This window comes from Gracilinanus agilis, chromosome 1 (genome assembly GCF_016433145.1).
Source record: "Gracilinanus agilis isolate LMUSP501 chromosome 1, AgileGrace, whole genome shotgun sequence".
Lineage (NCBI taxonomy): Eukaryota > Metazoa > Chordata > Mammalia > Didelphimorphia > Didelphidae > Gracilinanus > Gracilinanus agilis.
The window spans coordinates 719,974,202-719,989,255 of NC_058130.1; the positions used below are offsets into that span (position 1 = coordinate 719,974,202).

A 15,054-nucleotide genomic window follows, 5' to 3' on the forward strand; every position below is an offset into this window, starting at 1 on the left:
AGAAAACACCAATTAAGGTCACAAAAAGTGGACACAACTGAACAACTGTTATAAGCTCACTTGATTCCAGAATTTAAAAAAAAAAATACCTCTGCTAGAAATTTGAAGTTCTTAACAATTGGATTTCAGCCTGCCTTTCCAGACCCATTATAGGATACTCCTTTTCCCAAGCAGTTTAAAAGCAAAACAAATAAAATCTGTATAGTACTTTTTCTTCCACTTCTAAGCTAATAAACCTACTGACAGACTTGAACTTTTTTAGCAAGTCCACATGGCTAGAGCCTCTTAAGGACAAGAACAGAGGAAATTCAGAGCAGATTTTAAAGTCACCTGAGAATGCTGGAAGTAAGTCAGCCCCCTCTCCCTTGTTTAACAACAAAAGTTAAGTGACTTGTCCAACTTCATAAGAAGTCAGCAGCAGAACTTGATTTAAAACTCACATCTCCAGAATCCAAAATACATTCCACTGAACCCTGCTGTCTTCAAACAAGATGATTCATGACTCCAATAATTACTCAGTTACTGACCACATACAAGGCACAAACTTTTTCCAGAGACTCAGTTTTCTCTATTAAGTGGAGGTTAATAACATTTCCTAACTCACATAGTTGTTGTAGGTTAAAACTTTGTAAATATTCAAACATTATAGAAATGTAAACTGTAGGCGCTAATCACCAAAATAAAACACAAACTTATAAAATCCTAGAAAAATGCCCACAATATGATGGCTAGATTTTCCTGTGGAAGATCTATGGTAGGATATAAACAATCAGTTTGAGAAAATGTAGAGGTGATACATTCTGTACTATTAGTCTATGGTGATTTATCACATACTGAAGTATATGATCAAGAGCATGGTTTGGAAAACAATTATGTCCAACTAGCTTGGGTTGACTTACTCCCAAAAAAGGCTCTACAAGAATGGGAATCCCTGACCATCTTTTTTGCTGTTTTTTTAGATGCTTGTATTTGTGTTGAAAGAGAAAGACCCTTCTGTCCTGCTTGGCACAGAAATAATATTAACAGTTCACATTTATATAGTGCTACAAAGTTTACAAATCATAACCACAGCTGACATTCATGTGGCACTTCAAAGTTTACAAAATACTTATACATTATCTCGTGTAAGCCTCTCGACAATTGTTTAAGACATTTACTATAGATATTGGAAAAGTTACACAGCTATTCCCATAATCACACACCCAGAAAGTATCAAAGTACTTGCCTTACTACAACCCATTTCACAGATCATGAAGAAACTGAAGCTTAAAGTAAGAGATAGCACAGGAAAGCCCTTGATGACAAAGCTGAGTCAATATTGATAGAAATATAAACTTTTTGACTAAATCCAGTGCAAGTCAGTTCCCGCTCTCTGTGCTTCATTTTCTGAGGGTAAAAACGAGAAAACTGGGTAAGATCCAATTCAATCCAACCCAGCAAATGATTTAGGCGATTCCCATGGGTCAAGCCTTCCTGCCTTCTAATAGCTTACATTCTTCCTAGAGAAAGAAGACCACAAGTAGAGAAACAGATAAACATGGGATGAATTAGAAAGGCGGAAGGAAAAAGGATGGAACTTTCCATTAGAGGCCTCAGGAAGGCTTCCCACAGCAATTATACCGGTGGCCTCTTCCAGTGGAACGCGCCAACACAGGAGCAGGTCCGCCGCTCAGCTGGTTAACGGGGCAGGACTTCCGGACAAGCTCCGGCCCAGCGGCGCCGGACACCGGGGGCGAGGCGAGGAGCGACCACAGCAGGGAAGGGCCGCCTCCGCTCGGCCTCGTCCCGCCCCCGCCGACAACTGAGGAGACCTGGGGCTGGGAGGGTGGAGGGCTCCCGAGGGATGACTCCAGACTCCCAGCCCTAGGGACCCGGTGGGAAGGTCGGAGACTCCTCAGGCCCATCCGGACTGCGCCGCGCCTCTAGAAGGGTGCAGAGCCGCGCGGAAGGCTACGAAGGGGAAGGTTGTTACCTGCAACATCCCGACTGTCCATCTTGAGGTCCTCAATCCCACAGTGCACCGCGCCCCACCCAGGGGCTGGCGGCGATGTCTGTGTGTGCGTGGAGAGGCAGAGGGGAAGGGGGGGGCGGACTGTTATAGTGCGCACAGCCTGCTGGGACGTGTAGTCGGCTCCTCTGGTACCCGTCGCGAGAAGGTCACTATGAAAGAGTTCTTAAGGAAGTGGATTCACTGTGACTTTAGAGGGCGGTTTCTAACTCGTCTTGTGAGAGACGGGAAACTTGGTGGCTGCTCTGTAAGCCACCCCTTCCCTGCCGCGCTCTTGTCCCGTGGCAGCCTACAACTCCCATGAGGAGCCACGCGCGCGAAGGAGTTAGGAAGGGGTGTTCCCGAATGCCTCATCAAGTTCTCGCGAGATCCTCCGCGGCTTCCGTCCGGCGCCCCCTCCCCCAGCCCAGTTCGGCGGCCGGTTGTTGTTGTGCGGCCCAAGATGGCGGCTCAGGCGGCCCAAGCAGCGCAGGCCGAGGCCTCAGAGTCGTGGTACCTGGCGCTGCTGGGCTTTGCCGAGCACTTCCGCACGTCCAGCCCTCCCAAGATCCGACTATGCGTACACTGCCTGCAGGCCGTGTTTCCCTTCAAGCCTCCGCAGCGCATCGAGGCCCGCACGCACCTGCAACTGGGTTCTGTGCTCTACCACCACACCAAGAACAGTGAGCTGGCCCGAAGCCACCTCGAGAAGGCGGTGAGGAGAGACCCTGGGATCGCGGCGAGGCGGGTCGACGCGGGGCTGCAGTAGTGCTGCCGCCGCGGCGGCTCGGGTCCTGGCCCTAAGCGCCCCACAGTTAGGCCTAACCTGGAGGGGGGGGCGGGAGGAGAGGCCTGGACTGAGGTGACATAAAGGGGGGGGGGACCCCGACCTGAACTAACGAGTGGGAGGCAGGCCGTAGGTGAGGTGATAGGAGGGGGACAACCTAGACCGAAATGACAGAAAGAGGGAACCCCTGGGCTGATGTGACAGGAGGGGGAGAGGCAGAGCTGAAATGACAGGAAGGGGGAGAGCCTGGGCTGAAGGGATAGGTGCGGAGATCATCAACTGAGGGATAGCAGGAGCAGAACCTGCGCCAACGGGAAGGAGAGAACCTGGGATTAGGTGAGAGGAGGGGGAACTCTTGGGCTGGTATGATAGAAAGGGGAGGGCCCCCTGGCCTAAGGTGATGGGAGGAGAGGAACAAGACCTGAGGTGAGAGGAAGGGGAACCCCTAGGCTGAGAGGACTTCTGGGCTTAATTAATAGGAGGTGGTCAGTCAAGGCTGAGTTGATTGGGGGGGGGGGGGGTGGAGAAGAGCCAAGGAGATGGGAGCCCAAGCAGGGGTGAGAAGAGGAGAAAATTCTAGATTGAGATGACGGAAAGGAAAAAGCCTTTGGGCTGAGGTGGCAGGAAGAGGAAAGGGACCCTCAAGTAAGTGGTAGAATGAGAGAAATCTGTGCTGAAATGACAGGAGTCGAGACCAAAGTTGAAGTGACAGAAAGGGAAGGATCTCTGAGCTTAAGGTGACAGGAGGAGAAAGAGTCAGGGCTGAGATGACAGAAAGGGGAGAGTTTTGGACTGAAATGATAGTAGTGGAGATCCCCAGCTGAGGGGTAGGAGGGATAGAACCTGATAAAGTAACAGATAGTGGAGAGCCTGGGATTAGGTGGCAGGAAGGGGAACCCCTAAGCTAAGATGACAGAAAGGGAAGGATTCCTGGGCTGAGATAACAGGAGGTGGGCACCTCCAGGCTGAGGTGATGGGAGGAGGACCCCTGGGCTAAGGTGATAGGAGGAAAGAAGAACAAGAGTCTAGGTTATGGGAAACCAAACTGAGGTGAGAGGAGAAATCCTTAGGCTGAAATAATAGAAAGAGGAGGACTCCTGGGTTTAGGTAGTAGGAAGGAAACCAGGGCTGAGATGGTAGAAAAGGGAGGACCCCCAGGCTGAAGTGATGGGAGAAGGGAAGCCATGGCTAAGGTAACAGGAAGGAGGCAGCTCCAGAATGTGATGGCAGGAACTGACAGACCAGATTGTGGATAGGAGGGAGGAAGATTAGAAATGAGGTGACAAGAGGCCAGGTTTGAAGTGATGAGAGTTGTTGGAGTGGCTTGGACTGGTTGAGGCTAGGGTGACTGGAGAGAGGTAGTGACTATTCAAATGACTTTCCTAGTTCTAAGTGTTGATTCCTTTCTTTAACTTAAAGGTGTTTTCCTTTCCTTCTTATTTTGACTGACACAATTCTGATTTTGAAAAGTAGCTGGTTCAGTGGCCATTGCCCTATGTTTAGTAAACTATTCATAGTTGTAAAGTTGTTTCTAATAACAGTAACACTGTGCTACATCAGAGGAGATAGTTTATCCTCAGACTGGCTACTTAGATCTTATTTGCTACTGTACTAAATCCTTACTTGGTACCATATGCAAAATAAAGATAATTCTTTCCCTATTTTAGTACTAGTTAAAGGAAGGAAGCAATACTTCATGTACATAAGATTTTGTTTGGTTTTAGGTAATAACTTGCATTTTTATAGTACTATACAATTTACAAAGGACTTCCCTCACTATAACCCTGTGAGAAAGAGAATAATTGATTATCCCATTTTACAGATTTGTAAATTGAGGGTCAGGTAGGTAAAATAATCTGATTACATGAGATTAGGAACCCAAGTTCCTAAATTTCTATTATACCCCACTGCTGCAGGTGTGGTAATAAATAGATTTGCCTTCTATAAGAACCCAACACTTCTGGAAAACATTCTTCTTGTGACATTGATAACCACTAGGCAACTTGGTACACTGTAAATAGCACTAGCTCAGAAATGAGATTTGGATTCAAATAATAACTGATTTCAAGTATTTTATGATTTACAAAGGACCTATGTGCCCTTGGGCAAATCACTACCCTTCCTGGGTCTCAGTTTTGCTCATCTTTAAAATGAAAGGGTTGGACTAATTGGTCCTTGAGATCCAAACATCTCCTTCCCGTCATCCTAACTAGTCTTCCTCCGATTGCCTTTATATATATATATACATATATATTTTTATGCATATGTATATGTATATGTATATGTATATGTATGTATCCCCCACATTGCTCACCCTCTAGTAGAATATAAGATCCTAGAAGTCAGGGACCATTTTTTAAATTTAATTTAATTTTTTTTTTTTTTGGTCTGTAGAGACTCCTAGCACAATTCCTTGAATTCAGTAGTTCAGCAAATAGTTACATGATGTCTAAGGTACTGTGGTAGATAAAAAAACAAACAAAACAGCCTCTGCCCTCAAGGACCTTACATTCTACTAATATATATAGATAAATGAGGAATTGCAAAATAAATGCAAACTTAGACGAAGTAATTTCAGGGAGAGAGCACTAAATGGAGCCTCACTCAGTGTATTTGCTAAGAGAAAAAGCAGTCAATTTTTAAATTGAATTATCTTGCTACAGTACACATGAGAAGAGAGCCATACCTGTGTTTTTATGGTAGAGAATAAGCCTACATGACAGAAATCAGATTCCAGAGTACTTGCTTTAATTAGATTCTATATTTACTTGAATTTTAGATGGACTTTGTCATTACAACTTTAGTAATATACCTCTTGCTTATGAATAAGCTGCAGATGTTCCACCCTATATTAGATGTTTAATAAATATCACTTGACTTGAGATAGATGCTGCCAGAATTGAGAGAACCACAGTTTAGAGAGCTGAAAAGTGTTTTTGCCCAAGATCAGTATCAGAACCAGTACTCAAACCCAGGTAGTAAGCAGGATAAATTTCAAGCCATTTATGAGAGAAGCTATCATGTTCACCCCTTCATCTTATCTTCAGGCTGAACATCCTCAGTTTTTTCAGCCAGTCTATAGTCTCAAGGCCTTTTATCATCCTCATTGCCCTTCTTTGGACAACCTCCAGCTTATTTAGTATCCTTCCTAAACTGTGACACCCAAAACTGAACACATGCTACATGTTGTAAAGTTCTTGGCACAGTAGTCCCAAATGCTTTCCTCTCTCTTTCATTGCTTTCTTGAAGTTGAAACTGTTTGTGATACTAGTATATCATACCAGTATGATAAGATTCTTTTAATTCTGCCAAGATTTAAAACTTGGCTAACACCTGTATCCACCTAATTGTTGGCTTATTTCCCAGCTTTCTATGGATCACAAAGCAAATATATTTCATCAGAGGAGACTCATGACTTTTTTTCAACTGGTTTTATTGTTATTTTGACAATTAATTGACTATTATCTAAATTCTTAGCATCAGAAAGTTTTCTGAGTAAATATTTTTTTAAAATTTAAACATTTATTAATATTCATTTTTAACATGGTTACATGATTCATGCTCCTACTTTCCCCTTCACCCCCCGCACTCCCCACCCATGGCCGATGCACATTTCCACTGGTTTTGTCATGTGTCCTTGATCAAGACCTATTTCCAAATTGTTGGTAGTTGCATTGGTGTGGTAGTTTCAAGTTCACATCCTCAATCATGTCCACCCCGACCCATGCATTCAAGCAGTTGTTTTTCTTATATGTTTCCTCTCCTGCAGTCCTTCCTCTGAATGTGGGTAGCACTCTTTACCATAAATCCCTCAGAGCTATCCTGTGTCATTGCATCTGAGTAAATATTTAATGATTTAAAAATGTGTGCTTTATTCACAAGTTACTTGGTGATTTAAGTGTAAGCTATTACTGTTGATTAAATCTAAAGGTATTTGTGTCTAACAAAATATGGAAGTATATTGGAAAGAATGATTCATTTGACTATGTAGAATTTGTATCAGAAATACAAGGATAATTCAATACTAAAAAACAGTATAATCATAGCAGTTCAATTCATGGAATTATAAATTCTGAGTCACAGAATACCCCAGAGGCCAACTAATCTAACCTGTATCTAAATAATCTCCTCTGAAACATATACAAAAAGCAGTAATCCAGAACTTAAAGACTTCAGTGACAGCAAACACACTACCTCTCATTCTTCTCTTTAACAGTTTTAATTGTTAGAAGATTTTTCCTTATGTGAGGCTTCTATTTACTTCTTTATAGTTCTGTTCTCTGGGGACAAGTAAAACAAGTTTATTTCCTCTTCTATGTTATAACCATTCAAATGTGTAGAGACCTTTCATGTCTTCTCTTGGATAAATGTTTTTTAGTTCCTTCAACTAGATCTTAGATGGCAAGAACTCAAGATCCTTCACCATTCCATTTGCCACCTTCTTTATTTAGTCTTGCTTATCAATGTTCTTCCTAAACTATCGCACTCAAAACTGATCACAATACTTCAGAGTTGTCTAATCCGGGTAGAATACATGTAGATTGTCATGTCCCTATTCTTGGACACTGACATCCCTTAATTCAGCCTAAGATTATGCCTTTCCCAGTTGCAATATCACACAGTTGACTATTGAGTTTACAGTCTACTAATACTTGCAGATATTTTTCAGATAATTGTATAGCCATGCCTTCTCCGTCTTGTACTTGTGAAATTGATTTTTTTAACTTAGTTGTAAAACTTTACATTTATCCCTATTAAAAATCGCGTGTTATGTAATTTAACCTAATATTCTAGCCTGCCAAAATATTTTTGAATACTGTCTTCTACTTTATTAGCCAACCCTCTCAGCTTTGCATCATTTGCCTTTACCTTTATCCAAGTAATTGATAAAAATGTTGAGCAGCATAGGGCCAAAAATATATAAATCCTTAAGGTCCTCTATAGGAGACCATTTTAAAATTAGCATCAAATTATTAATTATTTGGGTCCATCTGAATCCATCTAATTATATTGTTATCTAGCCTACCTTCTCCAACTTTTCCACAAGGATACTATGAGACACTGTCAAAGGTGTTGCTAAACTTTAGGTTGGGTGGCTCTTCCTCCCTACCCTGTATGTGTGGTGGGGTGGCATGGCATTTGTCTGGGGTGGGGAGGCAGGGGCAAGGCACAGTGTGTGTAAAATGAGACCAAATCTTAAGTACCAATCTTGAGTATCCTTTTGTCCTAGGAGACTCTCCTATTGTATCTTTGTATTTGGACTATTGAAGCTTCTTACAGGAGTTGTCAGGGCCAATGGCTTGAGTGATCCTCCCTCACCCCCTCTTAGATAACCCAGTTCCAAACCTGGGACTGTCTCCAACTCCCTGGTTATTCCTATAAAATATTGATTTGCTGATGTATCCATTGTGAAGCTATTCTCCAATTTCTTGAAGATCTTAATAAGTTTGAATGTGTTCATCTTAAAGCCAATGTAAAACTATTCAACATTAGTGTAAAATGTTATAATCCCTTCCAGGAGACTTGATTACATCCGACTCCTATAAAAAGGGGATTTCTCTGTGAATTATTGGACCTTTGTTTTGGGTCACAACTTGAGGCAGTGCTGCACATTTTCTCTAATCCCTTGGGGCATCTGTCTTGGGTCTTCAACCTGAGAACATGCCCTTTTCCTCCCTTCCCCCTCCCATCTCTCTCCCAGTAAAACCTTATATTTTAAATGATTGACATCCATAGTCATGTTTTTTAATAAGTGGTAAAAGAGGTTGAACTCTGACATTTCCAGGTCCCCCTCAATTTCAACCACACACAACTATAGTAGAACATCACTGAAGTTGACCTAGTAAAGGGAATTTATGTGGTTAAATCTGTGCTTAAGGTATCAGTTTATAAAGTGAACCAGAGTGGAGAAACTTGAGGCAAGGAAACCATTTATAAGATGCTGTTGCAGTAATATGGGCAAGAAGCAATGAGGTCCTGCACTCATTAATCAACTGAGGTAGTAGCCTTGTGACTGGAGAGAAAGAGCTAGAATGTAAGAACTGTTTTAAAGCTTGAAACAGTAAGATTTGGCAACTGATTTGATATATAAGGTGAATAGAAGTAAGGAGTTAATGATAATGCCAGGGTTACAACCATGACAGACTTGAAAGATAGTAGTACCTTTGATAGAAATAGAAAAGTTTAAAAAAGTGGAGGGCTTAAAAGGAGAAAGATAATTAATTTTGTTTTGGACATATTGACTTTAAGATGTCTCTAGGACAGTGATGGGCAAACTTTTTAAAGAGGGGGCCAAAGGAAAGGAAATGCTCATCTGTCGAGGCAACTCTTTCAAAGTTTCATTGTATTGTATCCTACTTATTGTATTTGTCAGATTAGGAATAATGTCCTGTGGCAGGATTGAACATTTCAGGCAGCTGCATCTGGTCCGCAGGCCATAGTTTGGCCATCACTGTTCTAGGATATCCATTTTGAAATGCCCAGTGGGGCTACTAAAAGGGTGGTCCCTGCCCAGTTGTGTGAAAGTTATGGGTCTTCTTGGGAAGGGATCTCTGATACCTGAGACTAAAAGGATACTTAGCATATGCCTAACTCCACCTAACTGGGATTGTCATTTACCCTAGGGTCCATTAGTCAGTCTGAAACTGTTAGCCTGAGATTCCCTTCTGGGTGGATTCTCTTGGGAACTGGGAACAAGTACGTGTTTTGGGGTCTCCAATTTACAAGCTAGTCCTAAAACTTGGGCTTCATCAGATCCTACTAGACTACAAGTTTGGGGTTTTCGGATTCCACATAGACACTTAACTATCTGAAATATGACTCCAGATTCATAGTTAGGCCAAAAAAAGGTGCCTTAGTAGCCAAAGTATACGGTAGTGTGTCAAAAGAAAATTAAATTCATTCATATTGTTCATCTGAAAGCTATTTACTGCCTGAGTGAGGCCATAAGTCCTTAATTAGCATGGCATAGTAGAAAGTGTGTTGAGCTTATTAGATAGGAGAGATTCAGGTTTCCTGAGGTCTCCTACTCACCAGTTTCAGACTGAACAATAGACCTTAAAGTACTAGATAATCCCAGTTTAGGTGGGGCTAGCAGACCTAAGCAAATGCTAAGTATCCTTTTAGTAGGAGAAGTTTTCCCCCATTATATGAGATCCTTCCCTAGAAGGCCAACAACTGTGTGGTGACCATTCTTTTAGTATCTGTTGTAAGTAGGCCAATCCCTGATACCCCAGCCTATTTGCATTCTGTCAGTATAGGCTGGACCTCTCATTTCCTTGTAGCCCTGGTAATGTCAATCAATCATGCTTCCCTTTCCTTAGTACCCCAAAAGGTATATAAGTTCCCCAAATTCTATTGTTCTTCAGAGGATCACCTAGCAAGTTGATCCTCTCAGAGATACTCTTGCCAGAGTGCCAGAGCCTTTGGCTCTTATGTGGTTTTTAGACACCTGACTATGTGCTGGCCGACCGAAATATTGAACACTATCTCTTTCCTGATTAAACACTTGTTTTTTCTGACTACTTTAGTAGTTCTGTGTTTTCCCCAAGTTAACGCTCTGTCATCTTCTCCTTGACTCTTCTAGAAATCCTTAATAGTGGATCTAGTTGTTATGCTAGAGGTCTTCTAAGATCTTGATAATACCAATGTGCCACTTGGCACTGTCCATTCTTGCTCCATGACTAGCCTTTCTCTTTTCCTGGTCATTCATGTCCTTGAGATAACCTCTTTTATTAAGGTCTTGAATTTCTAGTCATCATCTGTAAAATGTTGCCTTTAGTTATGCGGACTATCCCTTTCACTTCTTTTTTGATTTATTTACAATTTGTGTTCTTCTAAGGTCAAGATGGTCCGTGATTTTTAATTAAATAGAATCATTGGGAGAATGTCAATATTAAAATATAAGGCCTTTATAGCTGTAGACTTGGAAAATCACAGAACTTTAAGGTCTATTGTTCAGTCTGAAACAAGGTCAGTTTGGAACTCCCCTTAAGATAAGTTCCCATAGGTAGGGGAAAACCTGGAGTTCCCCAAAACCCAGTTGATGAACAGAAAGCAGCTTGAAATTGTTGAAATTTTCCCAAAGGCAATCCAACCTGTTCTCAGTTCTAGACCTAGTTCATTATCCAAAGCACCTGCTTATGATACATCTTTTGAGAAACTGGCTCAGTGGGCTCTCCATCCAAATGTAATTCATCATCTGACATTCATTCCCTTGGTTTTTCTATTATAAATAGCTTGGCCATTCTCTTCATGCTATCAAAGGGGCAGAAAGGACCTCAGAAACCATCTAATTCAGTCCATTCCTGAATAAGATTTTCCTCTAAACTATTACAAATAAAACTTTCTTGAAAACCTCCAATATGGAAGGTTGCCTCTCTTCGGAGACAACCAGTTCTAAATTTGGAACTGTTTTCCTTACCTCAAGCAGAAATTTGTTTCTGCAGTTTTCACATCTTATTCCTGGTTCTATCTTCTAGGACCAAGAAAAAGAAATCTAATCTCTAATCTAAGCCGTTCTTCTGTACTTGAAAATAGTTGTCATATCCCCTCCTGAATGTTTTCTTCTCCTGGCTAAACATCTCCATTTCCTTCAGTTCATAGTCATATGGTAATATGGCATAACATTTCATGTAATCTTAATGTTATGTATGGCAAATGCTTTGTTTAGCTAATCTGTCAAAAGCTTTTTTAAAACATTTGATAAATAATAGATTTGGCAGCAATATTCTGTATATTTCTTTTAAGTAACCATAAAGATGTGATCTGCTATAGAAAAAGCAAAGTCTACCTGTTCCCTTCTCATGTTTTCTTGGAGAATATGCTTGATATAAATACAGACTTATTTCCATGTGAATAGCAATGGATATGATTATTGACAAATTGTCCTTGATTTTTGAAAAACCATAGAGGTTGTAGGAGGTGCTGCAGGTCTGAAGCTGTGCAAATGTTCCAGTTCCAAAAAAAAAACAAAAACACAATGGTTTCTTCAAACTGTAGGCCAGTAAATTTGTCTTGGATTCCTAGAAAAATTCTACAAAATATTTTGCTTAATGAAGTGTTTTGTTTTTTAATTTGAAAGAAAATAAAGATAGGATTTCATTCTTTCCCAGGCTAGAAGTATATATAGCATCTACTGGCAGGCCTGAGTCCACTATTGATCACTCCCATGGGTTCACTGTATTGATGGCAGACTTATTGAGGGCACCCAATCAGCTTATCTTGGAACTATCAAGCTTATGAAATTCACCAGCATCAGCCTCTCTGGTAGTAGCAGTTACAGGTGTGTGTCACCATGCCTGGCAATAAAGTGTTATTAAAGGAATGGTTTGTAAATATTTAGTTAGGGAAATAGTGTTTATTAAGATATTTCATGTCCTTGAGAAAAACTTATGCCAGGTTAACTTCGTTCTTTTTTTAGATAAGGTTACTCGGAAAAATAGATAAAGAGAATGCTATGGTCATTATGTACTTGGATTTTTATAGTCTTTTGTGCTTTCTTTGTAAGCAATATGAAGAATTATGGCTAGATCATAGTAGATGGATATAGAGGATTAAGAACTGGTGAGAGAAAAGAATTGGAAAAGAAGGTGGGGGGGTGGGGAGAGACTTGGAAAGAGAAAATTAACTGTTTGGCACAAGAGCACAAAATCCTAATTAAGCAACAGACTCCTTGAAAATTAGAATGGACCAAAATTAAATCAGTGTTTTTATGGGTCACTAAAAAAAAAAATTTAAGATATCTCATAAAAAACAATTGGCCTAGGGGCAGCTGGGTAGCTCAGTGGAGTGAGAGTCAGGCCTAGAGACAGGAGGTCCTAGGTTCAAACCCGGCCTCAGCCACTTCCCAGCTGTGTGACCCTGGGCAAGTCACTTGACCCCCATTGCCCACCCTTACCAATCTTCCACCTATGAGACAATACACCTAAGTACAAGGGTTTAAAAAAAAAACAATTGGCCTAGAAAATATCAAAGAAAGAGCCTAGACATCATTTCAAGAAATCATAAAGGAAAACTCCAGAACATATTGAAAATGCCCAGAGTTTTAGGAATACCTAGGTAAAGGAATGTAAGGGTTAAATTTAAGGGTTGGCCAATAATTTTATGACATTGCATGGTAGCCAATATTTATTATTCTCAAGTTAGAAATTTAATTACATATATTTACAAAATGGAGAGGAAACAATAAAGTAGAGATATGTGAAGAGGTTAGAGAGGTTATCTATCCTATCAACCCAAATGTTTACTCCAGGTCTGCTTAATCCAGGCAGAGATTAATTAGTTCTCGACCAGGAAGGCTGATGGTGAGTAACCACACAGCCTCCTCCAAGATGGAAGCTAGTCTCTTAGGAAACTAGGAAAGGAGTCAGAGTCTAAGTTGAAGCCAAGCTCCAAGCCAAAGTCTCCAGTGAAGCTCCTTCGAAGACTCTCCCTAGTCAGAAGACTATCTTCTCAAAAACCATCTCCTCTGAGATAGTTTGGTGCTTGCTTTTATGTCCCTGCCCCTCTTCACAGGGGCCATTTACAGTTTCCAAGTTGTCTAGCACTGCCCAGGCAGGGCAGTGTCTGTGGGATTGACTTCTCACCTTGTGAAGGTTAAGTTTCTCATCTAAAGGTGTGAATTTTCTAAAATTCACCTTCTGGAGACGTGAATACTCATCCTGGCTTATTGAGTTTCTGAGGGTTTGAATTCACTAAGTGATTTTTGAGATCCTCCGATAGTTCAAGCTTGTGTTGATTCAATCAAAAGGTAGACAAAGGAGAGTTAATCCTGTCTTCACAATCTAGTGAGGTACCAGTGTTAACTCTGGATAGACAATAGATTAAAGAATTCTCTTTCAAAATGCAGAATAGTTTACCTGTCTGATCTTTGGAGAAAGGAAGAATTTACGACCAAACAAGAGACTTAGTGATCACAGGAATAGCAAGAAGGCCAGTGTCAGAAAATCAAAGAATACATGAGTTTAGGGGATAATACAGTAAGTAGTGAGGAATAAGAAGACTGGCGAGTTAAGGGGTCAGATTACAGAAGGCTTTAAAATCCTAATGGAAGATTTTTACGTGTGATCCTACAGGTAATTCAGAACCAACAAAGTTGATTTAATGGGGATAGGGGTAATATGGTCAAACTTGTGCTTTAGGAAAATAAAGTTGACAGCTAGGCGGAAGATGGGCTGGAATGAGGGAGAGATTTAAGGCAGGGAGACCAACCAACAGGCTAGTACTGTACTTTAGTTATGAAGTGAGATGACAATTTCAGAGGAGAAAAGAGGGCATTTGCAAAAGACATGAAGGTAAAAATAACAGGATTTAGCAATTAATTGGATATAGAGAAGTGAGAAAGATTGATATATTGAAGATGGTACCTCAATTCCAAGCCTGGATAGCTAGGATGGTAGTAGTACCTGTCACAGTTTAAGGGTTGGATGATATGAAATACAATATTCCAAAAGTAAAAAGATACAGGCTTAAAACCAACAATAATTTACCCAGCAAAATTGAGTATAATCCTACAGGGGGAAAATGGATTATTAACCAAATAAAGGACTTCTAAGCATCCCTAATAAAGAAGGCCAAAGCTGATTAGAAGTTTTTAAGTTAAAAATCAGGAATCAAGAAAAACATAAAAAGAGTAAATATAAGTTAATAGTCATAAGAGACTAAACAAAGATGAAATGTTTATATTGTAATATTGTGAAATATGTGTCCCCTCAATATCCTTTCATTGAGAGCCATGGAGGAAATCAGTTAAGATAGCCTGAAAATGGTTTTGTTAGATTTTGATATTAAAAGAAAAAAGAAGGGGTGGGAGGAGAAGAAATTAACTATGCTGGAAAAGGAAGATCAACAATAAAGGAAATTATTTCATATAATGGGGGTGCTCAAATATAAGCCTATACAATAAGAAAGTAATGGAGAGAGCTTGAGCCTCACTTTCATCTGAACTGGTAAAAGATGAGAAGATACACAGTTTGGGTGCAGAAATACATTCCACTCAATAGGGAAGGGGAAATTGAGGAATAGGAAACATAGACTAAAGAGTGATAAGTCATAAGCAAAACTATGAAGTTTGTGAAGAGGGGTTTAAAAGTGGCAGGAAGGATGAGAACCTGCAAATTGCCTCTGGGTGAGGAAAAGAGAAGACCTGCAGGAGAGCAGAAGTAGATTGCATTAAATTTAAATCACTGAGCAAACTCCTCAATCACCACCTACTTTTTCTTTATAAAGAGGGACCAGAAAACAAAGAGAAGGGGAAATATAAGTGATTAAGTTAAAGAGA

General features: G+C 40.6%; 2 protein-coding genes across 2 annotated transcripts in view; one reads left to right on the forward strand and one right to left on the reverse strand.

The window, feature by feature from the left end:
* Positions 1 to 2,039, reverse strand: part of SUGP1 (SURP and G-patch domain containing 1) — a 57,854-nt gene extending 55,815 nt beyond the window's left edge. The window contains exon 1 of the mRNA XM_044671462.1: positions 1,973 to 2,039. Coding sequence (XP_044527397.1) covers positions 1,973 to 1,994 — 22 coding nt within the window. The 5' untranslated portion in view covers positions 1,995 to 2,039. The remainder of the gene's footprint in view (positions 1 to 1,972) is intronic.
* A 411-nt stretch (positions 2,040 to 2,450) lies between these two features.
* MAU2 (MAU2 sister chromatid cohesion factor) overlaps positions 2,451 to 15,054 on the forward strand; it is a 77,724-nt gene continuing 65,120 nt past the window's right edge. The window contains exon 1 of the mRNA XM_044671473.1: positions 2,451 to 2,702. Coding sequence (XP_044527408.1) covers positions 2,451 to 2,702 — 252 coding nt within the window. The remainder of the gene's footprint in view (positions 2,703 to 15,054) is intronic.